The sequence below is a fragment of the Mustela nigripes genome, chromosome 4, assembly GCF_022355385.1.
Source record: "Mustela nigripes isolate SB6536 chromosome 4, MUSNIG.SB6536, whole genome shotgun sequence".
Lineage (NCBI taxonomy): Eukaryota > Metazoa > Chordata > Mammalia > Carnivora > Mustelidae > Mustela > Mustela nigripes.
This window is the reverse complement of record NC_081560.1, coordinates 130,131,744-130,158,606: the sequence shown is the minus strand read 5'-3', so window position 1 is coordinate 130,158,606 and position 26,863 is coordinate 130,131,744. Positions and strand designations below refer to the sequence as shown.

Genomic DNA, 26,863 nt, shown 5'->3' with positions numbered 1-26,863 from the left:
GGCAGTGTGGTCTGTCCATCTGTCTGGCACTCCCACAATTCCACACAGCGTACCAAGTCTAGGCTTTAAACACACCCAGGGGGCCCGCAGCCAAGTGTTTCGCTTCCATCCTCTTCCTCCTCCCCTTCCTTCGGGCTCCTGGAATATCGGTGGACGTGGCAGAGGAAGGGCGCATGTACACATGTGCAGGGCTCCAAGCGGAGCCCAGGAGGACCTGGGGACAGCGCCTGCGGCCTGAGCACTGTCCGTGTGGCTGGGCAAGAGGAGGGGCACATTTAAACCTCAGCAACTCCCTTACTCTCTCTCACCACCCCGTGAGAGAAACGGACAACAAAATCATGAAGCACGTCTTTAACAAACCAAGAAATCGTTTGGCTGAATCTCTTCACATGTGTATTCAGAACTGACAACAGAGGAGCCACACAAAACTTGTCAACTACGGACCACATTCAACAAAGGTATAAAACACAATTACTTTATTGACTTCTTACAATCAAACACTGCCAACTACCATTACTTCCACTCATGCATCAGTAAAGGATACTTCCTTAGTACTTTCAAATGATACATTTAAACAATAAACAAAAAAGTTAGAACTTAAAATGCACCCTGATTAATTATGTAAACTGGTAATTTAAAAAAAAGCATAACTAACAATTTGGTTCCTTTCTTCATAAAATGGAAATTTAAATTTCTCCTGATAGTCTTGAGGTTCTCATTATATCATGAGTAGTGCAAAGTGTGGCACACAGAGTTTCATCTAGAAAGGTGTGTCTTGCACACCTATTCAACAAATGAAATGTGCATAACAAAATGCATACAGTCAATGCATGATAGAAAGCATGTTTCAAATACAAGGTGGCCCTTCAGGCCGCCATATTATTTAGGTTTTGCATTATCATTTATGGCATTACAGATTAATTATACATAACATACTTTTATACATTTTAACCCTGAAGAAAAATAACTGCTGCTCGAAAAATTATTCCAGGTAGCCATTTGGTTTGTATCAGGAGAAAGTGAGCCTCCGAGAGTCTAGTGTCTGCCCCGTCTGGAATCCTTAGCACAAGTGCCCCATCAGACACGTGACGCGTTTCACAGTGAGCGTTTCCCGGCCCCCGCGCTGCCTCTGCCTCTCCCCCAACGGCGCATCTCTGCAGTTACCCTCTGTGTGGTTTTCCCTTTTTTTTTTTCTGGATGAACTGTATTACTCTATTATTTGTCTTGTCTTCTCAGCTTTTTTATGGCCTTCCATTTTCAATTATTCATAAATCCTTTCAGAATATCCTCCGAGAGCTCCATAAGAGGAAGTTCTGGAGACGGAAAATCCAAGGGCGGAAGATTGGGTATGGGGATATCCTTGGCCTTCCCCGTGTTCGAGGCAAACTTCTGCCAGCTCGAAGAGGCCGCAGCAGTCTCAGAATGTGGTGGCAGGCTCCACAGCTCTGACTTTTCTACAAAATCAGCATCAACATCCAGCTCCTTCTCTACTGGGCCTTTGAGAAGTCTGGCCTTTTCGGCCTTTAGCTGTTTGTTTTCTTTCCTTAGTCTTTCATTCTCAGCCACAAGGAATTCCACGTGCCTCTTCAAATCAGCGATCTTGGTCGCCTGCTCCTCTATAATTGTCTTATCATCTTTGGGGGCTTTGCTTCCGATGCGCGGCTCGGCCGGCTCACTCTTCTGCTGAAGTAAAAACAGTAGTGTGTCTGGATCCCTGTCAAAGACCCCCTGAATTTCAGGCAGATGCTTCTCGGTGGAAGGGCTGTATTTCTCAGAGAGAAGGGGGCTCTGGCCCTCGGCATCCTCAGAAGAGGGCCTGTGAGATGCCTGCAGCGGGGTGGCCGCCTCCCTGTCTGTGCTCTGCTGGGCTTTCAACCTTTCCTCCCGCTTTGCCCTTTTCCACCTCTCCTGGATGAGGAGGAGCTGTTTCATGTGGCTATCCCTTTGCAATTCCAGTGACAGATGAGCCTATTACACAGAAGGAAAGGTATCATTTAACATTTAAGTCTCTTTAGTAATATCCAATGAATATCACTCCAAGATCCTATCCTTTCTGAATGACTAACACTTAAAATTTACATACTATATTTGCAATTCAACAGAACCTCAAATTTTTTCAAAACAAGTACTAGACCTCAGCTGGGCCAGAGGCCACTCCCACCCACAGCAGTCATGGCCCCCCCTACACAAAGAGAGGGTCCATGTAGGCCATAAGGGGAATTAGGGAGGACTGCACTTCAGAGCCCCACAGGACATCTACATAAGGCCACTCCATCAAGACCAGAAGACAAAGGTGAACTCCCTAACACACAGACAGTCAAAATAAGGAAACAGAACACATTCTAAACGAGAGAACAAGACAGATCCTCAGAAAAACAATTAAATGAAACAAAGATAAGCAATCTACCCCATAAACAGCTGAAAGTCATGGTCATAAAGATGCTCACTGTACTTGGGAGAAAAACGCATGAACGTAAATCGTCAACAAAGAGACAAAGAGAGATACCTCCATAATGTAAGAAAGTGCCAGGCAGAGCAGAGGAATACAATAAATACAAAATACACTACTGGGAATAAACAGGTAAGATAATACAGAAGAACAGATCTGCAATCTGAAAGGGCAGAAATCACCCAAAATCAACATCAAAAGAAAAACTCCTTTTGGATGAGGACAGTTATTTAAGAGCTCTCTGGGACAACAAAGCACACTAAGAAAACTTATACAGAGAATAACAACAATGTCTGCAAAAGTTAAACTATGGAATGAGCCCAGATGTCCACTGATATATGGCTAAAGATGATGGGAAATAGTTCTACACGATGGAATACTATGCAGCCATCAAAAGAATGACATCTTGCCATCTTCAATGATGTGGATGTAACTAGTGGGTTTTATGCTAACTGAGGAAGTCAGAGAAAGACAAATACCTTATGATTTCATTCATATGTGGAATTTAAAGAAACAGAACACATGAACACAGGGGAAGGGAAGGAAAAATAAGATGAGACACACCAAACTCTAGGAAACAAACTTAAGAGGTATAAGGGGGGGTTGGGGTAACTGGGTGATAGGCATTAAGGAGGGCACGTATGATCTCATCATAACACTGGGTGTTACATGCACCTGACAAGTCACTAAATTTTACCCCTGAAATTTAAAAAAAAAAAAAAAAAGGAATAGAGCGTTTTAAAAATAGTTTTTATTTTACAACAAGACGAAAAAGAAAGAGCTGAGAATTTCCTTAACATAGGGATGAAAACAGACATCAGGTCCAGGAATCAAACAAAAGCCCCAAACAAAATTGACCCAAAGAGATCCATACCAAGACATATTATAATTAAACTGTCAAAAATTCAAGTTAATCTTGGGGCACCTGGGTGGCTCAGTGGGTTAAAGCCTCTGCCTTCAGCTCAGGTCATGATCCCAGGGTCCTGGGATCGAGCCCCGCATCAGGCTCTCTGCTCAGCGGGGAGCCTGCTTCCCCCTCTCTCTGCCTGCCTCTCTGACTACCTGTGATCTCTGTCTGTCAAATAAATAAATCTTTATTTTAAAAAAAATTAACCCAAAGAGATCCATACCAAGACTTATTATAATTAAACTGTCAAAACGTCAAGTTAATCTTGGGGTGCCTGGGTGGCTCAGTCAGTTAAGCGTCTGACTTCCGCTCAGGTCATGATCCCAGGGTCCTGGGATAGAGTCCCACATTAGGCCCCTGCTGAGACAGGAACTCACTTTTTTGGCTGCCGTTCCCCCTGCCTATGCCCCTCCTCACCCTAAAAAATTATTAAATAAAATTAAATTTTTTTAAAAAAATTAAAGCGAATCTTAAAAACAGCAAGAGAAAAACAACTAGTTACATGTAAGGGAATCCCCGTAAGATTACCAGCTAGGTTTCTGTGGGGATTTTTTTGGTAAATCTCTTTCCTCATCTTTGTAACAACATCTAATGTCTAGAGTGGTTTTACTTTATATCATTTCTACACAGATGTTTGCACTCTGGTTTAGATGAAAACTGTATAATCTCAATTATAAAATAACATGCTGGGACGTTATTATAGAAATCAATTTTACTGTCACCATCAAAGTGATCACATTCTACAGCAGTGTGAAGCCTGCTATCCGCCACCACAGGAGCCACTGTGGCAACCGGGCAGAGCAACACGGAAACACAGTTTGGCAATTTCAGAAATGAAAACACAATGTACACTAGTTCTGATGTGAAATGTGCAAATATTAGAATAGCATCCCGTACTACTTAGTAACTGAACACATCTACTCTTATTTGGTGACCGAGTGAGGTGCAGGACACAGCTGGAACAGAGTGATCACAGACAGGTTAATTTCCACATGTTTCATTCTCAGGTTTCCAGAGTAGAAGCAACAGATTGGACAAGTTGTCACTAAACAGGAGGTAGACCAAAAAACCCTAACAGCGTTGACCACAAATCACATGGTACAAATTTTAAGCAAGTGCAAAACTCCTGTCTAGAATTGTGTTTTTCTGACCACCACCATGAAGACAGCCCAAAAATGTGGTCATCTCTTTTCCCCCAAAGACCTTATCAGGTCTTCTAACACCACAGCCCTGATTCACAGTAACAATACTAGAATCCTAACAAATAAAATCAATTATGGTATCTGGAAGGAAATGGAGAACGTGTTTTATTTTCCTAGTACTCCGTTTAGGACCAATTAAGGCCCTAAATCCCAAGATGATCTAAACGCCAGAAAGGCTCTGGCCTTTTAAGATAAATGCTTTTGGCTGGTGCTCCTGTCTGTGCAAAGCTTTCCTGCCAATTCCCTGGGTTCAGGGCCCCTGGTGACCCCCTGCCAAGGTCACAAATGGGGAGGGAAGAAGAGGGAACTCCTCCAAGCAAGCAGGGGAGCAGTCAGGATGCATCCTCAGCAGGATGCCAGTGACATTCCAAGGCCAGCCCTCCTCTGAGCCACCACAGGGAGGTGAGCCCAGGGCAGATGTCACCTGCCCCACTCATGGATCAGAAGACTTGGAATACAGAAAGTGTCAATTTTTCCCAATGTCGCTATACAGGTTTAATGCAACTCCATTGACATCACAGCAAGATGCCAGTTACAAAAGCGGGGAAGGCTAGGCCTCTCTGGTGGTAACTATAGGAGAGGAATCCTCTGCCAAAGAAAAGTCAATGTGTTCAGTTACTGAATCCTGAACCCTAAAAATACGATGTTGTTACAAAGACAATCCAATCCAGTTAGCAAATCCTCTGCCAAAGAGTGAAAGTGTTCAGTTATTGAGAAGTATGGGATGCTTGCTCTGTTTTAAATCTACAATTTAAACATTTCCAGAATCAGCTGGATTCTAAGCAAAAGGTCTGCAGGCCACGAGCAGCACAATATATTCAAAACGCTGAAAGGGAAAAAACAAAAATATCCAGCAAGGCTATCATTCAGAATTGAAGGAAAGATAGAAGAGTGTCCCTGACAGACAAAAGCTAAAGGAGCTCATCATCACTAAACCAGTTTTACAAAAAGCATTAAGGGAAATTCTTTAAATGGAAAAGGAAAGACCAAAACTAGAAATAAGAAAATATATGAAAGAAAAAAAATGTGGCCAGCAAGGGAAAACACAGAAAAGGAAGTGGATCAACCACTGATGAAGCTAGTATGAGGGTGAAAAGACCCAAGTTGACATAATCTACTATAATTAGTTAAGGGACTCAGAAACAACAAGGTATAAAATAGGGGCACCTGGGTGGCTCAGATGGTTAAGCACCTCTCTTCCACTCGGTGTCCTGGGATTGACAGAGCCCTACATAGCGCTCCGTGCTCAGTAGGCAGCCTGCTTCTCCCTCTCCCTCTGCTGCTGCTCCCCCTGCTTGTGCTCACACTCTCTCTCCCTCTCGCCCCAACCCCATCAAATAGTAAAATCTTAAAAAAAAAAAAGTATAAAAAAGATGTCAAAAATATAAAATGTGCATGTGCGGGGGTGAAAAAGTAAATAAAAATGTAGTACTTTTAGAAAGCATTCAAATTTAAATGACCACCAACTTAAAACAGACAGCTATACACATGTAATTATATAGGAACCTCACAGTAACCACAAACCCAAAATCTGTAGCGGACACAAAGAGAAAGGAATCCAAACATAACACTAAAGAAAGTAAATCACAAGGGAAGAGAGCGAACTACAAAACAAGTAAACAATTTAACAGCAATAAATATATACCAATAATTACGTTTAATGTAAACAGACTAAATGCTCCAATCAAAACAGGCAGGGTGGCTAAATGGATTAAAAACAAAAAGACCTACGTAGATGTTCCCTAGGACAGACTTCAAACCTAAAGACACACGCAGACTAAAAACGGAGGAATGGAAAAAGTTATTCCAAATGATAAAGGGATCAATCCAAAAACGAGAAAACACCTGACAACATTTAGGCAGCCAACAGAGGAGCACCTAAATACATAGAGCAAATATTAACAGACACAAAGGGAGAAACTGACAGTAGTAGAGTAATAGGGAATTTGAACACTCCACTTACACCAAGAGATAGATCATCCAGACATAAAATTAATAAAGGAACACTGGCCTTGAAAAACACATTAGACCAGATGGACTTAACAAATATGTGTAGAGCAATCCATCCCAAAACAACAAATTACACTCTTCTCAAACACAAAAAAGACTTCAGAAGAAGGCTGACATGTTAGGCCACAATGAATTTAAAGACTGAAATCATTTCAAGCATCTTTTCTCACCACCAGAGCATATAACTAGAAATCAACTACAAGAGGAAAACTGGAAAAAACACAAACACATGGAAGCTAAAACATGCTACTAAGCAAGGTCAATTAAAAAATAAATAAATAAAAAAGAGGACTCCAGAAGAAGGCATGGAGCAATGAAACACAACAGTTCAAAGACTGAGAGCAAAAGCAAAAGGGAAGTTAACAGTGATACTGACAACCTCGAAAACAAGAAAAATTTTACCTAAAGAACTAGAAAACGAAGAACAAAGCCCAAAGTAAATAGAAGGAGATAATAAAGACCAGAGTGAATATAAGTGAAACATTTTAAAAAACAGAAAAGATAAACGAAAAGCTGGTTTTCTGAAAAGATAACAGAACTGATAAAACTTTAGCAACACTCGTCAAGAAAAAAGAGGATACTTATATATAAAATCAGAAATGAAAAGAGAAGTTACAACTAATACCACAGAAATACAAAAGATTTTAGGAGACTACTACAAAAAATTACATGTCAACATACTGGACAACCTAGAAGGAATAGATAAATTCCTAGAAACATAACCTCCCAAAACTAAAGCAGGAAGAAATCGAAAAATTTAAACAGACTGGTTACTAGTACCTGAACAAAATCTGTAATCAAAAATTCCCAACAAGTCCAGGACCAGATGACTTCAGAGGTGAATTCTACCAAACATTTTAAGAAGAGTTAATATCTATCCTTCTAAACCTATTAAAAAAATAGAAGCGCTAGAAAAGCTTCCAAATTCTATGAGGCCAGCATTATCCTAATACCTGAATTAGACAAAGGAAAAAAAAGGGAAAAAAAAGAAAATTACAGACTGATATTCCTGATGAACACAGATATAAAAATCCTCAACGAAGTATTAGCAAACCAAATCAACAACACATTAAAAGGATCATCCACCACACCACCATCTAGTGAGATTTGTTTCAGGGATCCAAGGATGGTCAATATCTGCAGATGAATCAATCAGATATACCACATTAACAAAATGAAAGATAAATCATACAATCATCTCAAGAGATGCAGAAAATGCATTTGACAAATTTCAACTTCTATTCATAAAGAAGCTCTCAACAAAATGAGTTTAGAGGGAATATAATTCAACCTAATAAAGGTCATATATGAAAAACCCACAGCTAACATCATACTCAACAGTTAGAAGCTAAAAGTTTTCCAAGATCGGAACAAGATAAGGGTATCAACTCTTGCCACTTACTCAATTTCATACCAAAGTCCTAGCCCCAGCAGTAAGAAAAAGAAATAAAAGGTATCCAAACTGGTAAAATCATCACTGTTTGCAGATGACACAATACTATATACAGGAAACCCATAAAAAGCCACCAGAAAAGTATCAGAATAAATGATTTCGGTAAGGTTGCAGACAGAAAATATACAATAATCCATCACGTTTCTATACACTAATATCAAAGTAGCAGAAATTAAGAGAACAGTCACATCTATAGTTATATCAAAAATTTAAAAAACCTAAAAATAAATTTATAACCAGGGTGCCTGGATGGCTCAGGTGGTTAAGCATCTGCCTTCAGCTCAGGTCATAATCTCCCTGAGTTTGCGGTGGGGGGGGGGGGAGGTGGTTGGGGATGTCCTAGCTCAGCAGGGAGTCTCTCTCTCCCTCTCTTTCTGCCCCTTCCCCCCACTCATGCTCTCTCCCTCTTTCTCTTTCTCAAAATAAAGAAAATCTTAAAAAAAAAAAAAATAAAGGAACACAGCTGGTGGTACTCTACTCCCAGATTTAGCTACACTGCAAAGCGATGTAATCAGAATGGTATGGTATGGCACAAAAACAGACACATAAACCAAACAGAACAGAACAGAGATCACAAAAATAAATGCACATATAGTAAATCTATGACAAAGTAGGCAGGAATATACAATAGGGAAAAGACAGTCTCTTTAATAAAACTGGTCCACTACAAGCAAAAGCATGAAATCAGACTTCTTATACCACCTACAAAAATAAACTCAAAATGAATTAAAGACCTAAATGTGAGACCTGAAACCACAAAATTCCTGGGAGAAAACCTAAGCAGTAAGTTCTTTAACACTGCTCTCAGGGATTATTTTTTGGATCTGTCTCTTCAAGCAAGTATGACAAAAACAAAAGTAAATGGAACTATCAAAATATTAAAGCTTTTGCACAACAAAAACTATAACAAGGGGTGCCTGGGTGGCTCAGTGGATTAAGCTGCTGCCTTCGGCTCAGGTCATGATCTCAGGGTCTTGAGATCGAGTCCCGCATCGGGCTCTCTGCTCAGCAGGGAGCCTGCTTCCCTCTCTCTCTCTCTCTGGCTGCCTCTCTGTCTACTTGTGATTTCTCTCTGTCAAATAAATAAATCTTTAAAAAAAAAAAAAAACAAAACTATAGCAAAATGAAAAGGAAACACTATGTGGGAGAAGGTATTCACAAATGATGAATCCAATAAGGGGTTAATATTCAAATATATAAAGCATTCATAAAACTCTTTATGAAAAAAACAATCCAATTAAAAAATCGGCAGGGGCACCTGTATGGCTCAGTGGGTTAAAGCCCCTGCCTTCAGCTCAGGTCATGATCCCAGGGTCCTCGGATCCTAGCCCCACATCCTAGCCCCACATCAGGCTTCTGCTCAGCAGTGAGCCTGCTTCCCAGCTCTCTGTCCCTGCCTGCCTCTCTGCCTACTTGTGATCTCTGTCTGTCAAATAAATAAATAAAATCCTAAAAAAAAAAATAAATAAATAAAAATAAAAAAATAAAAATCAGCAGAAGACATGAATGGGCATTTCTCCAAAAAAGACATCCACATAGCCAACAGACCCATGAAAAAAAGCTCAAGATCACTACCCTTCAGGGAAATGCAAATGAAAACCATAATAAGGTATCACCTCACCCCTGTCAGAATAGCTAAAATCAACAACACAAGACACAGCAGGTACCCGCCAGGATGTAGAGAAAAAGGAACCCTCCTGGCGTGGCTGGTGGAGCCACTATGGAACCAGGGAGGCAGTTCCTTAAAAATTAAGAAATAGAACCACCACACAATCCAGTAATTCCACTACTAGGTATTAACCCAAAGAAAAGAAAAATGTTTACTTTTTAATTGGAAAAGATCTACACACCCCTACGTTCACTGCAGCATTATTTACAATAGCCCAGATATGAAACCACCTAAGTGTCTATGGATAGATGAATGGATAAAAAAAAGATGTGGTGTATGTAAATAACAAGAGTATTACACAGCCATCAAAAATAATGTGATCTTACTACCTATGACAACACGGATGGGCCTAGAGGGTCACACATTAAACAAATTAAGAGAGAGGTAAGACAAATACTATATGATTTTACTTGTAGGTAGAATCTAAAAAGCAAATGAACAGAAACAGACTCAAATACAGAGAAATGATGGTGACCACAGGAAGAGGGGGATGGGTTGATGGGACAAACAGGTGAAGAGGATTAAGAGGTACAAACTTCCAGTTATAAAATAAGTCATGGAGATGGAAAGTACAGCACAGGGAATCCGATCAATATTAATACTAGAGTAACACTGTATGGTGAGAGACTGGGACTATACTTATGGTCAGCACTGAATACACAGAATTGTCAAATCACTATCTTGTGCACCTGAAACTAATATAACACTATATTATCAACCAAACTTAAAAACAAACAAACAAATAAATGAGAGTTGAGAAAGACACTCTCAGGAACATGCTCAAGATCACATAGCCAAAAGGCAAAGCTGGGGTGTGGACCAACCAGGGCAGCACAGCCCCAGTGTGGTGGTTTTAAAACAAGTAAAGAGAGGGCACATGCGTGGCTCAGTCGTTGGCAGTCTGCCTTCAGCTGGGGTCATGATCCCGGAGTGCTAGGGGTCCTGGGATCCACCCTGCCCCACATTGGGCTCCCTGCTGGGGGGGAGGGGCCTGCTTCTCCTCACTTGTGCTTTCTTTCTCTGTCAAATAAATAAAATCTTAAAAAAAAAAAAAAAAAAAAGTCAAGAGACAGAGTCTAATACACCTCCCCTCAAACCCGGGTGGGCCTTTGTGGTCAATTCAAGGAACAGAGCAGGAGGGATCATGCTGGGAAACTTCAAATGCCACATGGCCAGATTACAGAAAACCAGAGAGAAGAGGAGGGGGGGGTAGAGGGAAGATATCACTGCTGTGCTACCGGAGGAGCTCTGCCTGTCTCAGACCCGTAAGTCTCCCCAGCCCAGCCACAAGAAAGAAGCCACCTTGGAGATAACATCACCAGCTGCCACCGTCTGACTACACGAGAGCTGCCCCCCACCCCCAACCCACAACTGATCAGCTGAGCTCAGACCACCTCATTTGTGAACAAATAAATACTTATTAAAATTAATACTTATTAAAAAAACAAAACAAGGGGCACCTGGATGTCTCAGTGGGTTAAAGCCTCTGCCTTCGGCTCGGGTCATGATCTCGGGGTCCTGGGATTGAGCCCCGCATCGGGATCTCTGCTTAGTAAGGAGCCTGCTTCCCTTCCTCCCTCTCTGCCTGCTTCTCTGCCTACTTGTGATCTCCTCTGTCAAATAAATAAATAAATCTTTAAAAAAAAAAAAAAAAGAAAGAAAGAAAAAAACAAAACAAAACCAGGGCACCCGGGTGGCTCAGTCAGTTAAGGATCTGCCTTTGGCTCAGGTCATGATCCCAGCATCCTGGGATCGAGCCCTACATCGGACTCCCTGGTCACCAGAGAGCCTGCTTCTCTGTCTCCTATTCTCCCTGCTTGTGTTCCCTCTCTCGCTGACTCTTCTGTCAAATAAATAAATAAAATCTTTAAAAACAAAACAAAACACCTTTTATGATGGTAATGCAAAAACCTTATGATCTCCTTCCACTTAATGAAGAGTAGTAACTCATCAGCATGCCATATAGTTAACGAACTTAACCTTTGTTTAAGTAGCTTCATGTGAAAATCTATTAACTATGCAGGAAGAACTGTATGGACAGTTTGTGTCCTCCTCATCGCCGAAGTTCTCATTGTGTCTGACACCGAGTGCAAGACACGTGTGGAAGCAGTCTTTACATGGGCATAATGTTTTCTTACCGTTTTATGCCTTTGCTTCTAAAAGAGTTACACTACCATTCAGTATACCTCTCCCATAAATGGGAGAAACTGCATGTTAGCCTACCATCACAGGTTAAGTGGGTTTTCAAAAATGTAACAATGTTTCCAATACCACTGTAATACTATACACCATAAATATTCTATAGTGACTGACTCATACATCAGTTTTCAGGCTAGTCTACCATAAAGCAATAATACTAACACTTCTTCGTTATCAATGCATGCATTGTTATACCTGTAAATAAATGAGTTTTTTTCACATTTTCATTTTTGATGTCTCCTGTCAGTAATACATATTAATATCTACAGTACTGATGTTGGCAGTAACGACAATTAATCTTGTAGACAACAGAAACAAATAGAAGACTGTACTCTTAACATATTTTCTCTTCCTTGTGATTTTAGTATTTTCTTTTTTCTAGCTTATGTTTGGAATAAGGATACAGTATATAATTACACAACATACACAGTATGTGCAAATAACTGTTTATGTTATCGTTAAGGTTTCTGGTCAACAGCAGACTATTAGTAATTAAGTTTGGCGTGGGGGGTAGGGGGAGCAAAAGCTACAGGCAGATTTTCTACTATTTAAGGAAGCTGGCACAGCTAAGCCTCAAGTTGTTCAAGACTCAACAGTATGTATTTTCCACATTTTCTATACTGTGTTTTTTTGTCAATGAGTATTTGTGGAAAATCTAACAATTTTCTATTTGTAAAGGTAACATATTCACAGTAGAGTATACCAAAAAAAGCTTTAATATTTTGTTTAAAATACTATCTGGTATTCTGTTAACAGTATTTACTGGGTGCTTTTAAAAAGTTCTAAGTAAGAAAAACAATGGTCTAAAAAATAATGATAATGTGATTCAATGAGAATTCTATTCTGCTAGGTTTTAAAATTTTTTAAACAAAAAAGCAAAAACAAAATAATTGGGCCTTTCTACCTTAGATAAGTTATTTTTTTAAATTCATAAACAAAACCCCATTCATTCAGAAAGTCAGAAGTCCTTTCCAAATCAACACATTGAGTAAGACTTTTTTTGAATGGCCTGACCTCTCTGAAACGCCATTTGTACTTAGTTTAAAATTAGAAAACTTTCCTCTTTAAACATTCATTCTACAACTAGTTAAGATCTTTTCAGAGATTTATTTTATTTATTAGAGAGAGAGAGATTTAGAGAGCAGGGGGGAAGGAGAAGAAGGAGAGAGAGCATCTCTAAGCAGATTTCAGGCTGAGTGCAGAGCCCACAGTGAGGCTCAATCCCAAGACCCTGAGAGCATGACTTGAGCTGAAATCAAGAGTCAGACCTTCAGGGACACCTGGATGGCTTAGTAGGTTAAAGTGTCTGCCTCTGGCTCAGGTCATGATCCTGGGGTCCTGGGATCGAGTCCCAGGTCAGGCTCCTTGCTCAAAAGGAAATCTGCTTCTTCTGCTTGCTGCTCCCCTTGCTTGTGCTCTGACAAATAAATAAAATCTTTAAAAAAAAAAAAAAAAAAAAAAAAAAGTCAGACACTTAACTGACTGAGCCACCCAGGCGCCCCAGCTAAAATCCCTTTTTATTAATGGGGTTAAGGAGGCTCCGTGTATGTTTATATTACATGGCTAACATGAGCAGTTCTATACATTCAAAGGGAAGAGCATAGAATAGAACATAACTTTTAGGTTCTCTTGGTTCAGTCTGAGAAAGTGGTATTTTTTTCCCTGCCCACTGATATCCTCTTACAGAAAGGATCTCCTTAATTCAATTAGACAAACACTACTGAGTACCTCCTATGTACCCTGTCACTTTTATAATCAGAAAATCATCTTTGGATAAAGGTATTTTCAAAACCTAGGTAGGCCCTCCCCAAACACAGAAGAAATTTAAAGCCATTAGTGAAACAAAATTTAAAGGTACCAGAACTGCTTAGGAATTCAGTAAAAGACAAATTCAGATTTAAATTATCTTTGGCATGCAAAGGGGAGGCCAACTGGTTTCCGCTTGACCAGACCTGCTTACTCTCCATGAGTCAATACTCAGGAAAGGCCCCAGAAGTCTCTAGGGAACACATTTAGTGACCCGAGATCTAGGAGTAACAAAGAGAAAACAGAAGTTTCTGCATGCCATGTCTGGGACACTGACCGCAGTTCACTGAGTTTTAATTTCTGAAGTACTCTTCTCTTTTCCATCTTAAACGTATTTTGGACAACAGTGTTCTGAAAGGGGCCACAGTATTTTTTTTTTTTTAAGATTTTATTTGTTTATTTGACAGACAGAGATCACAAGTAGACAGAGAGGCAGGCAGAGAGAGAGGGAAGCAGGCTCCCTGCCGAGCAGAGAGCCCGACGAGGGGCTGGATCCCAGGACCCTGAGATCATGACCCAAGCCGAAGGCAGCAGCTTAACCCACTGAGCCACCCAGGCACCCAAGGGGCCACAGTATTTTATTTTATATACAGTTCAAGGCCCCACAAGAAAATCCCTCCAACCCTTACCACAAAAATATTAAGAAACTATCTCACCTGCTCAGACTGTGTGAGCTTCATGGCTTCAGAAAGGTATGCTGGTTTAAAAAAAAAAAAAAGGCATATTAATATGAGTGTCATAATCTTATAATCAACAGGCCAAAGGAAGAGCTTAAGTACTCCTATGACAAAAAGAACTGGTTTTAGAAGTAATTCTGCTAAATAGTTATCCTGTTCCTGAAAATAAACGAGGTGGGTATTTGAAGATAGGATTCTTAGCTTCTCCAAGAAGAAGTGGTAACCAACTGTAGATACTCTCTACCCGTCCTGAAGGGGTCTGTTCTTCAAAATCCTTATAGACTTCATAATTAAGAAAGTACGGATAGCCTAATCAGAAATATAGAATCACGAAGGATTAAAATGAAACAAGAACCTATCAAAACCCTATTACCCATTTTGATCACAAAAATATCAAAAAACTGGTTAATAGTGTCTTTTTACCCACATGAATACCTAGACTATATCATTTTGGCCTCCTACAGAACTACTTTTACTGAATTACTTCTGAGCTATCCCATCAACCTACCATGAATCAGGTAGTTAAGAGCCGTAAGAACTTGTTGACTTATTTATTGTAAGCAAGTTGCTGAGGATAGTATAATGTCTTTTATGAAGACCATAAATGTTCAGTAATTCAATCAACTTCTCTCTGACCTTAGGATCAGTTCCTGGGTGACTTAATTGACTTGGATATAAAAAGTAACTGTAAAAATCCCTAGTTTTCCTCTCTCACATATCTTCTAGAAAGCTCAAAGCCAAGTGCTCCTTCTATCAAATAAGCAAGAACTCATGGTGCATTTTGCGAACTATGCTTCCAGGCAGTCCTCGTTTTATCCTTCTGTGGATTCCTCATCTGCTTATTTTTAATTACATTTTTTATTTTGCTGTATTCCTCTCAAGGCCTTTTATATACTATCTGGAACAAAACAGTATAAATGACAAGTATTATAATAATAAATCACACACAGTCTCCATTTTGTTTATTTCTTGCTTACTATAAACTTTTCAGTATCTCTCATCCCTACATTAAGTTCCTTTTTGCCTCTTGCAGATACTACAATGCGATGTTTCTTTCGTCTTAATTCAAATATTTTAATGATTTTATTGTCTACCAGGTTCCACCAGTCTTTATGATAAAGAATTAACTGGATGGTCTCTCCCCAACAGAAAACAGTTGGTTCTGTAGCCTTTGCTGTAGCCATACTTAACATTTTTATCCTCAACTTTTCTGCCTTTTATTCCTATAGTAAGTCTGAATAGCTGCATATAGACCGTTTTTTTTTTTTCTTCATGTTTAAGGGTGTTGAGACATTTCATCTACTAGTCTGATATAGTGTGGATGAACTTCCCTAAACTTCCTATTATGTCTGCAAACATTTGTGTCCCTATGCGAACTACAGTTTGCTTTAAATTCACTTTATAAACAAATGGAAGTTTCTAAAAACCAAGCTTAGACCAACTGGACCACCCCTGTAGAACCTTGAAACCGTAACATGACAGCAGAGGATACCCAAAGACACTGAGTTTCCAAAGTGCAAAAGAATCAACAAAAGTCATACTGTCACTTAAAGAATGTCCCATGCTTCAATTTAAAATCTGGGTCTTGGGACACCTGCATGGTTCAGTCAGTTGAGCAACTGCCTTCAGCTCAGGTCGCATGCCAGGGTCATGAGAAAGGGTCCCACATCGGGCTCCTTGCTCGGCGGGAAGCCTGCTATTCCCTCTCCCTGCTCTCCCCCTGCTTGTGCTCACTTGTGCTCTCTCTCTCTCTCTCACAAAGAAATAAAATCTTTGAAAAAAATTAATAAAATAAAATTTGGGTTTTAAGGTGTACTTGGCTGGCTCAGTCAGTAGAATTTTTGACTCTTCATCTCAGGGTTTTAAACTACAGCCCCATGTTCGGTGTAGAGTTCACTTAAAAACAAAATATAAATTTATTTATAAATAAAATTTGCCCTTTTCATTATTTATGAAAAAAACAAAACCCCTTAGGGAAGTGGACTACGTAAGACTACAAGCCAAGAATTCTAACCAACTAAGCCACCCAGGCACCCTTAAACACATCAATTTTCAAACTAGCATTATATTCACAACTCCACTCTAAAACACAAGGCTATTTTTAACCAAGTCTGAACTCCAAATCAAATCAGTTCAGCGGGATTAACTAATCACACTTAAATTCTACCTCCCTAGGGACGCCTGGGTGGCTCAGTTGGTTAGGCAGCTGCCTGCAGCTCAGGTCATGATCCCAGCGTCCTGGGATCAAGTTCCACATCGGGCTCCTTGCTCAGCAGGGAGCCTGCTTCTCCCTCTGCCTCTGCCTGCCACTCTGTCTGCCTGTGCTTGCTCTCACTCGCTCTCTCTGACAAATAAATAAATAAAATCTTTAAAAAAAAAAAATTCTACCTCCCTAATTAGGGCTAATGGGATTCAAAAGGCTGCCTTTATCTTTTCTACTACTCCTTGAGATGTCGCAGAATGCAGATACTGAGAAAGCAGAGAGAGGCGTGTAAAGCCCAACATCAGTCTTAACTTCACAGATAAAGACAGGGATATAGGTTAGGAACGAAGGAAACTTTTCTACCTTTTATATACTCAGAATCTCCTACTGCTCAATGCACAACATATGCTGGTCACTCCACTGTATTGTATTTTATATACATGTAACCACAACCACTGTGGGTTATTTAATCAAATGTATTTATGTCAGTGGCATTCATCCGCAACATTTCTAAATAATATTTTATTTATTCATTTGACAGAGAGAGAGCACGCACAAGCTGTGGGAGAAGAGAAGAGCACGCTGAGCAGGGAGCCCAATGCAGGGCTCAATCCCACATGGCTTAAGCCGAAAGCAAATACTTAACCAACTGGGCCACCCAGGCATACCACACACAACAATGGTTTTGTTTTTTTTAAACAGTATAGTACATTGTCTTTTCTGTGAGGTGACTATAAATTTAACAATTTGATTCACAACAAAATATGGTTTATGAAAGATTTAAAGAGTACTAGCTGCCAAGTTTAATTTTGTATAAAAGCTCTCCATAAGGGACGCCTGGGTGGCTCAGTTGGTTAAGCAGCTGCCTTCGGCTCAGGTCATGGTCCCAGCGTCCTGGGATCGAGTCCCACATCGGGCTCCTTGCTCCGCAGGGAGCCTGCTTCTCCCTCTGACTCTGCTTTCCACTCTGTCTGCCTATGCTCGCTCTCGCTCGCTCTCTCTCTGACAAATAAATAAATAAAATCTTTAAAAAAAAAAAAAAAGCTCTCCATAAAACTCACCATAAAAATTCATTAACAAACACTTACAGGGTATGTATTATGCAATCAACCCTACTGCTTAAGGAATACACTTCAGTGGCAAAACTTATTCTTTAAAAACAAGGCCTGAAATTTTCTCTGAAAATCATAGGTGTGTAGGCAAAAACCAATGACATAAAAGAACTTATTCAAACCGGAGTCCACTGTGTGGTCTGTATTTCAGCACTAAGGCAACACTGGAGGGGTACACTCTGCCAAGAAACAACATGGCTTTAATCAACACAGCAGCCTGAAAGGAAAAAAAAAAAGTGTCTTCCTCCACCAGAAAGACTACAGGACTTTCTCTAAGAAAGGTGGCCTATTTTGAATGCAGCATGAGTAGAACACTCCCTCCCCAAAGCTTCTAGGTTTGTTAACCAGCCACGAGAAACCAGTCTTTACAAAACAGACCCCAAAGATCTTTTTCTGAGTTCAACATATGCTGAACTGTACAACTGACTGGGATAAAATAACAGTTTGATGAGAAGTTATTAATCCTAAATTTCACACTGAAAAGAAAGCAATCAGCAGCAAATACCATAGGCATGAATGTACAGATGAAATACTCAGAAAGAAGCTAAAGAAAGAGTGTCATCAGCATCTTAGAAAACAGAAATTCAGTGAAAACTGATTGGTTAAAATTAATTCAGTTATTACTTTCATAACCCAAAACAGCTAACTATTTGAAATCCATTTTCCCTAACAACTAAGATAAACAGGTAGACTCCTTGCAAGCACATTTACCTTTAGGAATCTTTGGATTCAGGGCAACCCTGTCAGGACCCCTCTCACTCTTGAGAGCTTTTTCTGTGTCTTCACTTAATAAACTTCATCACTTGACTCACAAAATAACAAACAAAGAAAAGGGAACCTTTGGATTCAGAAACCTGTGTCCAGAGTCATTTACCAATAATATGGCATATGGAACCCTCATGGTTTAGGAAGACTAGATTAGGAAGAACTGGGAAATCCAACATACTCACTGGAACAGTAATCCAAACCAATGTTCTCATGGGCCAGTAGCGTCAACGCTGTATATGCAGGGTAACAACACATCTTTACTATTGTGACTTTCGTTCTGAATATACTGTTGAGAGATGCTGGAGAAAAAAAACTGCACTCCAGTTTTAGACTCAGTATTTCTTTAGAAAAATACTCACCGGAAGCCTTTTTGTGACAAGAAATAGCCTCTTCGTATTTCCCTGCAGCTAATAAACGATCTGCTCGTCTGCTCTGTTGATGAGCCTAGAAGACAAACATTCCGAAATTCCTCTAAATTATAAAAAGACTTGACTTAAAAAAAATTTTTTTGACAAGATAAATGATACCCTTTTTTGCCATATAGCAAACCAGTACGGCTACATCGGTGAGAAATCTAGTGGATAGCTCCTTGAGCTGAAAGGACTGGCAACTTTTCTCAACTCTACCCATAAACCATTAAGTTTCACACCAGGCACTTAATTCCTTCAGTGACTCACATTTTTCCACTATTCAGAGATTAATGAAGAGTTCAATCACAGATTGTTATCTAAAATGTGTATTTACTTGATTTTTAACAATCTCCTTTCAAAACAAAAATCATCTTGCAGATCTTTCACTAGTTTGTATCATTCAACAACTATAATCAGGAAACTACTTACAGAAAAGCCAAGCTTCTCTTATATCAACTCATTCTTCCCTTCCAACATTACATTGACTTTTTGTTTTTAAGATAAAAATCTGTACACTGTACAGCTGAAGAATTAACTATACAAATATTTAATATTACAGTGATTTCCTTCTCAAGAACCACTGACCAAATCAACAAAGATAAACTCAGAACTCCCAAAAGCAAATGACGAAAGGAAAAACTATACAAATATTTAATATTACAGTGATTTCCTTCTCAAGAACCACTGACCAAATCAACAAAGATAAACTCAGAACTCCCAAAAGCAAATGACGAAAGGAAATGTAAAGGAAAATGGATTAGTAAGTAGTCATTGGCCTCTCTGAATCTGTGCTACACTTTAAGAATTCCTGCAAATGGGTGCCTGGGGGGTTCAGTTGTTTAAGTGTCTGCCTTCATTTCAGATAATGATTCCAGAGTCCTGGGATGAGTCCCACATCCGGCTCCCGGCTCCCTGCTCCCTGGGAGGCCTACTTCTCCCTCTGCCTCTCTCTCTCTCATGAATAAATGAATAAAATCTTAAAAAAAAAAAAAAAAAGAATTCCTGCAACTTTCCAAGACTCCCTTTCTGACATAAGAAGGCCCAGCAGACTCCCAAGGGCCATATATCTTACCTAAGGTTATATATTAGCAGGCAAGAAGACAGACAGAAATATCAGTGCAATTCTTCTAACTACTGTAGTTTTTCTCACATTAACAAACAAATGATTTAGCAAAGCTTCTTGGGGAAAAAAAATGAAAAGCACTCTACACACACATTCACAGCAGCATTAATCAGAATAGTCAAAAGGTGAATCAACCCAAATGTGCATCAATAGATCAATGAGGAACAAAATGCGACATCCATGCATGTGTGTGTACACACACATACATACATACATACACACACACACAGGAATTCGTATTCAGCCTTGCAAAGGAAGTAAATTCTGACACATGCTACAACATGGGTGACACATGCTACAAAGAGGACATTACGCTAATAATAAAATATAAAATAAACAGTTACAAAAAGACAAATACTGTATGATCCCATTTATGTGAGTATCTAATGCTGTCAAACTCATAAAAACAAGGTGAAATGGTTGCTGAGGGTGGCAGAAGAGAAAACTGAGCAGTTGTTGAAGGTGCAGAGTTTCAGTTTTGCAAGGTGAAAAGTTCTGGAGACCTGCTGCACAACAAGTGAATATACTTGCTACTATACTTTGTACTTAAAAAATGATAAAGAGAGTAAAAAATGATAAAGAGAGTAAATTGTATGCTATGTGTACTTAACCACAATTTAAAAAAAAAGAAACTGTTCAACTTCATTTCTTTAGTAATCTCTATACCCAATGAGCGGCTTGAACTCACAACCCCGAGATCAACAATCACATGCTCTTCCAACAGAGCCAGTCACGTGCCCCTTTCCCTCAACGTTTTAAGAAGACAAAAAGCAAATCTGTTCTGTCAGGTGTAAAGTGATTTATCTTGAATGCTTTTCAAAAACTGTGCCACGGAGGCACCTGGGTGGCTCAGTCATTAAGCATCTGCCTTTGGCTCAGTCACGATCCCGGGGTCCTGGGATCGAGCCCCGAATCGGGCTCCCTGCTCAGCGGCAAGCCTGTTTCTCCCTCTCCCACTCCCTCTGCTTGTGTTCCTTCTCTCACACACACTCACTCACTCTCACTCTCTCTCTCTCTGTCAAATAAATAAATAAAATCTTTTTAAAAAATAAAATTAAAAAAAAAAAAAACAACAAAACCTGTGCCACAGATGCCTCATAAAAATACTTCAGAGAATTCGGTTTTGCAATTGAGATTAGAAATATTCTGGGCATGTTTGCAAATCATACTCAATGTAAAACAGAGGTGAAAACAAAAGTAGAAAACAGCACTCAGCAATGCTTGCTGTTTACATTTTCCCTTCTATTTTTGTAAGGAAGACCCAGCGACACTCTTTAAAAGCATGATCATTCATTTCAACTGTTTCAGAGACTTTTATTCCTCAAATAATAATAAAACTTTCCTCCTAACTCTCAATTTATTCCTGAAAATAATAACAGGTAAAAGAAATGGCTAAGGGCTTAAAATACTTTTAGCTGAGCAAAAAAAAAAAAATGTGCTCTGAACCAGGAGTTATTTTATAGTACCCAGAAGTGGTACAGATCTTTTGGGAAAAGAATCTACATGAAGAAAGCTAAGTTATAATCAACACAATTTCTCTATGTGTTCTGATAATTTAGTTAAAGCAAGTGGCACAAGACTCTAAGTCTAGGCAGTAAATGAAAAATAAAGAAAGGGGTCCATCTATAAGTGCCTTAACCTTTCTGAGCGTTGCAAGAAGCCATACATAAGAGACAAACCTGCTCTGAAATTTCAAAGTACCTCCTAACTATGCATGGCAAGTGCAGATCCACCCCTACCATGAACCCAGGGCTCTGGGCTCAAGTCTTGGCTTTACCACTAACTAGTTAAATTACGTCATCCTTCAGGCTCTGTGAAGTGATAGAAGTGGAACAGATTGATGCTTCAAGTTTTCATGGAATACAAATCACCTGGGGATCTGGTTAAAACACAGACTAATTCCACTGGTCTAGAGTACATGCAGGTGAAGCACAGCTGGCTCCTGGACACACTGAGAAGCAGGTATGGGACGCTCTAGGTCACCTCACTCTGACACCATGTCTCTATGATCTGTGTCTCTGATGACATTAACCACTTTCTATGTTGTACTATACTTATGAAACTTCCTAATTCAACTTCAAGCTCCAAAGTAACAGAAAAAATTGCTTCTTGAACACCAAAGAGACAAAAAGTCCTCAAGTGGTGAAAACAGGATCTCTTACCTCTCCTACATTCACTAAAAACCTCCCCATGTAAAGTCCAATCTCTGATCACTCTGCCAATTCAGGAGTTACAGCTCATTTAAAAACACATACCCAGGCACCTGGGTGGCTCAGTGAATTCAGCCTCTGCCTTCAGCTCAGGTCATGATCTCCGGGTCCTGGGACCAAGCCCCACATCAGGCTCTCTGCTCAAAAAGGAAGTCGGCTTCCCTCCTCCCCCCCACCCCCGCCTCCCTCTGCCTGCCTCTGCCTACTTGTGATATCTCTCTGTCAAATAAATAAAATCTTTAAATAAATAAATAAAAACACACACCTACTCTAGGTTATTTGACACCACAGCAATCAAATTCCCTATTAAGAAAAACAAAAACAAAAAACAAAAACAGCTCCTACTAAGTCCTTGTTAGACACCTAGCAAGCCCAGACTCAGTACAGAACTGACTGCCTAGATTCAAATCTCAGCTTGAACAATTACTAGACACATGAAATTCACTTTCTTAACTTTCTGCCTGAGTTTTCCCATCTCTAAAATGAGAGTATTGTTAAAATTAAACTAGTTAAAAGACCACAGAACCCTTGGTGATATTTGCCATCAAGTTCACAATGTAGTTGGAGAGACTAAACTTTTTTTTTTTTAAGTGACAATATTACAGGAAATTTATTTTGGTAATACTTATTTTTATTTATTTATCATTATTATTATTATTGATACTTCCTTTCTTGTTTAAGTAGGATCCATCATGGGGCTTGAACTCATGACCCTGAGATCAACCGTCAGATGCTTAACCAACTAAGCCACCCGGGCACCCCAATACTTCTTATTTTTAAAACAATCTTTAGGAATTTAAAAAAAAAAATTTAAAAAAAAAAAAAAAATGGGACGCCTGGGTGGCTCAGTTGGTTAAGCAGCTGCCTTCGGCTCAGGTCATGATCCCAGCGTCCTGGGATCGAGTCCCACATCGGGCTCCTTGCTCCGCAGGGAGCCTGCTTCTCCCTTTGACTCTTCCTTCCACTCTGTCTGCCTGTGCTCGCTCTCGCTCGCTCTCTCTCTGACAAATAAATTTAAAAAAAAAATTAAAAAAAAAAAAAAAAAAAAAAAAAACATCTTGAGGGACGCCTGGGTGGCTCAGTTGGTTAAGCAGCTGCCTTCAGCTCAGGTCATGATCCCAGCCACCTCAGATCGAGTCCCACATTGGGCTCCTTGCTCAGCAGGGAGCCTGCTTCTCCCTCTGCCAGCCACTCTATCTGCCTGTGCTCACTCTCTCTGTCAAATAAATACATAAAACCTTTAAAAAAAATTAAAAAAAAAATTTTTTAAGATCCCTTCAATTTAAAATTGATCTCTTTATTTTTTTTTTTAAAGATTTTATTTATTTATTTGACAGAGATCACAAGTAGGCAGAGAGGCAGGCAGGCAGAGAGGGAGGAGGAAAGCAGGCTCCCTGCTAAGCAGACAGCCCATTGCAGGGCTTGATCCCAGGACCCAGGATCCCAGGGACTATGACCTGAGCCGAAGGTAGAGGCTTTAACCCACTGAGCCACCCAGGTGCCCCTAAAATTTATCTCTTTGAATACTCTTCTTGGCAGAATCACAGCCATTAAACATATTAAGTCTATAAATAAAGTTACTCTGGTAATTCAAAATAAAACAGGAACGAGAAGCAACTGAACTGGAAATATTTGTTGAGAGATTCTAAAAGTAGTCTGGGCAGTGATAAGATTTTAATTCTGATAACTTGGGAGTTTTTTGCCAAGTATTTCAAGATGCACTGGTTTACGGAAAAGGCTTTAATTTAACTCATTATTTCATATTCATTAAGAAAGGATAAAAGACACTCCAGGTCTTTATGAGTGGATTCACTAGTAATTCAAAAAATGTTTAAACTAAGAATGCATCTATTTTGGCTACTGAACAAAACAAATTAAACTTAAATTTTATTTATCTTTTTCTCAAAGTATCAATACTGGCCAGGAAACTGTTAGGCAGAAAAGGCAATGTAACACTGTTCAAGATCTTCAACTCCATGGGGCACCTGGGTGGCTCAGTGGGGTGGTCTCAGGGTCCTGGGATCAAGCCCCACGTCGGGCTCTCTGCTCAGCAGGGAACCTGCTTCTCCCTTCTCTCGGCCTGCCTCCTCTCTGCCTACTTGAGATTTCTCTCTCTGTCAAATAAATAAATAAAAATTAAAAAAAAAAAAAAAAAAGACCTTCAACTCCATTAACCCATTTTCATTTCCCTTGCTGGTAAATAAATGAGCTCAATTTTTTGTCTGTTTTAACCCTCCAGATTTCTTGTAAGTGTATAAATCTTTCATAAAAATCAGTGTTTTCCAAAACAACAAAACAGAAACAAACAGAGAACTGGTGGTTGTCAGAGGGAAGAGGGGTGGGTTGATGAACCAAATAGGTGTAAGGAATTAAGAGATACAAACTTCCACTTACAAAATAATTATCGGATAACAAGACTTGTGAGGATCAACTTGCAATGCTTAAAATATCAAACCAGTATGGTGCATACATGAAACTAATATATTGTGTGTCAATTATACCTCAATAAAAAAGAAGAAGAAATAAATAAATAAATAAATAAATAAATAAATAAGGAACAGAGATGAAAAGTGCAGCACAGGGAATATAATCAAGAACACTTAATAACATATGGTAACTTTGGTGAGCACTGCATAATATACAGAATTATTAAATCACTACATTGTTCACCTGAAATATATAACACTATGTCAACTATACTTCAAAATAAAAATCAGTGTTTTCTGTCCTAATTATCTTTTTCATTCTAATACATCACAGTTAACTAATCATTAGTAGCTGCTTCCCATAGGCTATTTCCTTTTTTAATTCAAGTATAGTTGACATGTAACATTATACTAGTTTCAGATGTACATGATTTGATATTTGTGTATACTGCAAAATGATCACAGTAAGTCTATTTAACATCACACACCTTACATTATTACAAAAAAACTTTTTTTTTTTTTTAAGAGGTAGTGAGCTGAGGGAGAGAGAATCTTAAGCAGGCTCAACGTGGGGCTTAATCTCATGAGATTAAGAGATCATGATCTGAGCCAAAATCAATAGTCACTTAACCAACTGAGCCATCCAGATGCCCCAAAACCTTTTTCTTCAGACGGAGATTTTTAAGATATACTATCTTTGCAACTTTCAAATACACAAACAGTATTATCAGCAACAGTCACCATGCTATACATTCTATCCTAGGATTTATTTATAACCACAAGTTTATATTTTCTGACCTCCTCCATCTATTCTGACCACCCCTCACCATCACCTAAGGCAAATACCAATCTGCTCTATGAGCTTGTTTTTGGGGTTTTTTTTGCCTTTTAAGTTCCATACGTAAGTAAAATCACACGTCTGTCTTTCTCTTACTTCATATCACATGATGACCTCTATGTCCATTCATTTTGCCATAAATGAGAAGATCTTATCGTGTGTGTGTGTGTGTGTGTGTGTATCTGAATAATATCCCACTGTATAAATACCACATCTTTATCCATTCATCCAGCAAGGGAAACTTAGGTTGTTTCCGTATCTTGGCTATTAGAAGTAATGCTTCAAAGAACATAGGGTCCATATAACTTTTCAAGTTAGTGCTTTCATTTTCTTCAAACACCCAGAAGTGGAACTGTTGGATCATAAGGTAGGTCCATTCTTACTTTTTATTTTAGGAGCTTTCATACTGTTTTCCATAGTGGCTGCTCCAATTTGCATTCCCAGCAATAGTGCGCAAGGGTTCTCTTCTCTTTACATCCTAGCCAACAACTGTCATTTCTAGTCTTTTTTATATTAGCCGTTCTAATATGGGTGAAATGGTATCTCACTGTGGTTTTGATGTGCGTCTATCTCCCTGGTATCAGTGATGTTAAGTATTTTTTCCTGTACCAATTCGCCATCTGCATGTCTCCTATGGAAAAATGTCTATTTGGAGCATTTGGGTGGTTCAGTTGGTTAAGTGTCTGCCTTCAGCTCAGGTCATGATCCCAGGGTTCTGGGATTGAGTCCCAAGTTGGGCTCCCTACTCAGCAGGGTATCCTGCTTTTCCGTTTGTTGCCTCCTCCACTCATGCTCTTTCTTTTTCTAATAAATAAATAAAATCTTTTAAAAAAAAGGAATAATGCCTATCTACTCAGATCCTCAGCCCATTTTTTAATTGGATGTTTGATTTTCTGCTATTGAGTTATATGAATTCCTTATATATTTTAGGCATTAACACTTTATCAGATGTATAATTTGCAAATATTTTCTCCCATTCATTTTGTCAACGATTTCCTTTGCTGTACAGCTTATTAGTTTGATATAGTCCCAAAGAATTGTATTTTTTTGATATTCTTTGTTGATTCAGACGGTTAGTTTACAAAAGACTGCCACTTCCATCCTGGTAGCATTTTCTCTCCCATGCTCACTTTAATGAAGCCAACAGTCCTGTTGTGAACTGCCCTATGGAAAGGCTCACATGGAAAAAAGTGAGGGTAGTTTGCCAACAGCCAGCAAGGAACTGTATCCAAAAGCTGATCACAGAGCCTTCAAGGAATTAAATCCTACCATCAACCATATGAGTGAACTTGGAAGTAGCTCCTGCCCCAGTGGAACCTTCAAATAGAACTGCAACCCCAAATGATACCCTGACATCAGTCTTGAAACCCTATAGCAAAGGACCCACCTAAGCCGTGCCCT

The 26,863-nt window shown here is 39.3% G+C and overlaps 1 protein-coding gene across 2 annotated transcripts in view; it reads right to left on the bottom strand.

The window, feature by feature from the left end:
• Positions 1–461: 461 nt before the first annotated feature.
• NRBF2 (nuclear receptor binding factor 2) overlaps positions 462–26,863 on the bottom strand; it is a 36,305-nt gene continuing 9,903 nt past the window's right edge. Inside the window, exons 2-4 of one of the 2 annotated variants that reach the window (XM_059397501.1) lie at positions 18,815–18,899; positions 14,352–14,392; positions 462–1,968 (exon numbers count right to left, since the gene is read on the bottom strand). In XM_059397501.1, the coding sequence (XP_059253484.1) occupies positions 1,258–1,968; positions 14,352–14,392; positions 18,815–18,899 (837 nt within the window). In that variant the 3' untranslated portion in view covers positions 462–1,257. The remainder of the gene's footprint in view (positions 1,969–14,351; positions 14,393–18,814; positions 18,900–26,863) is intronic. The other variant, XM_059397502.1, reaches the window with a different exon arrangement.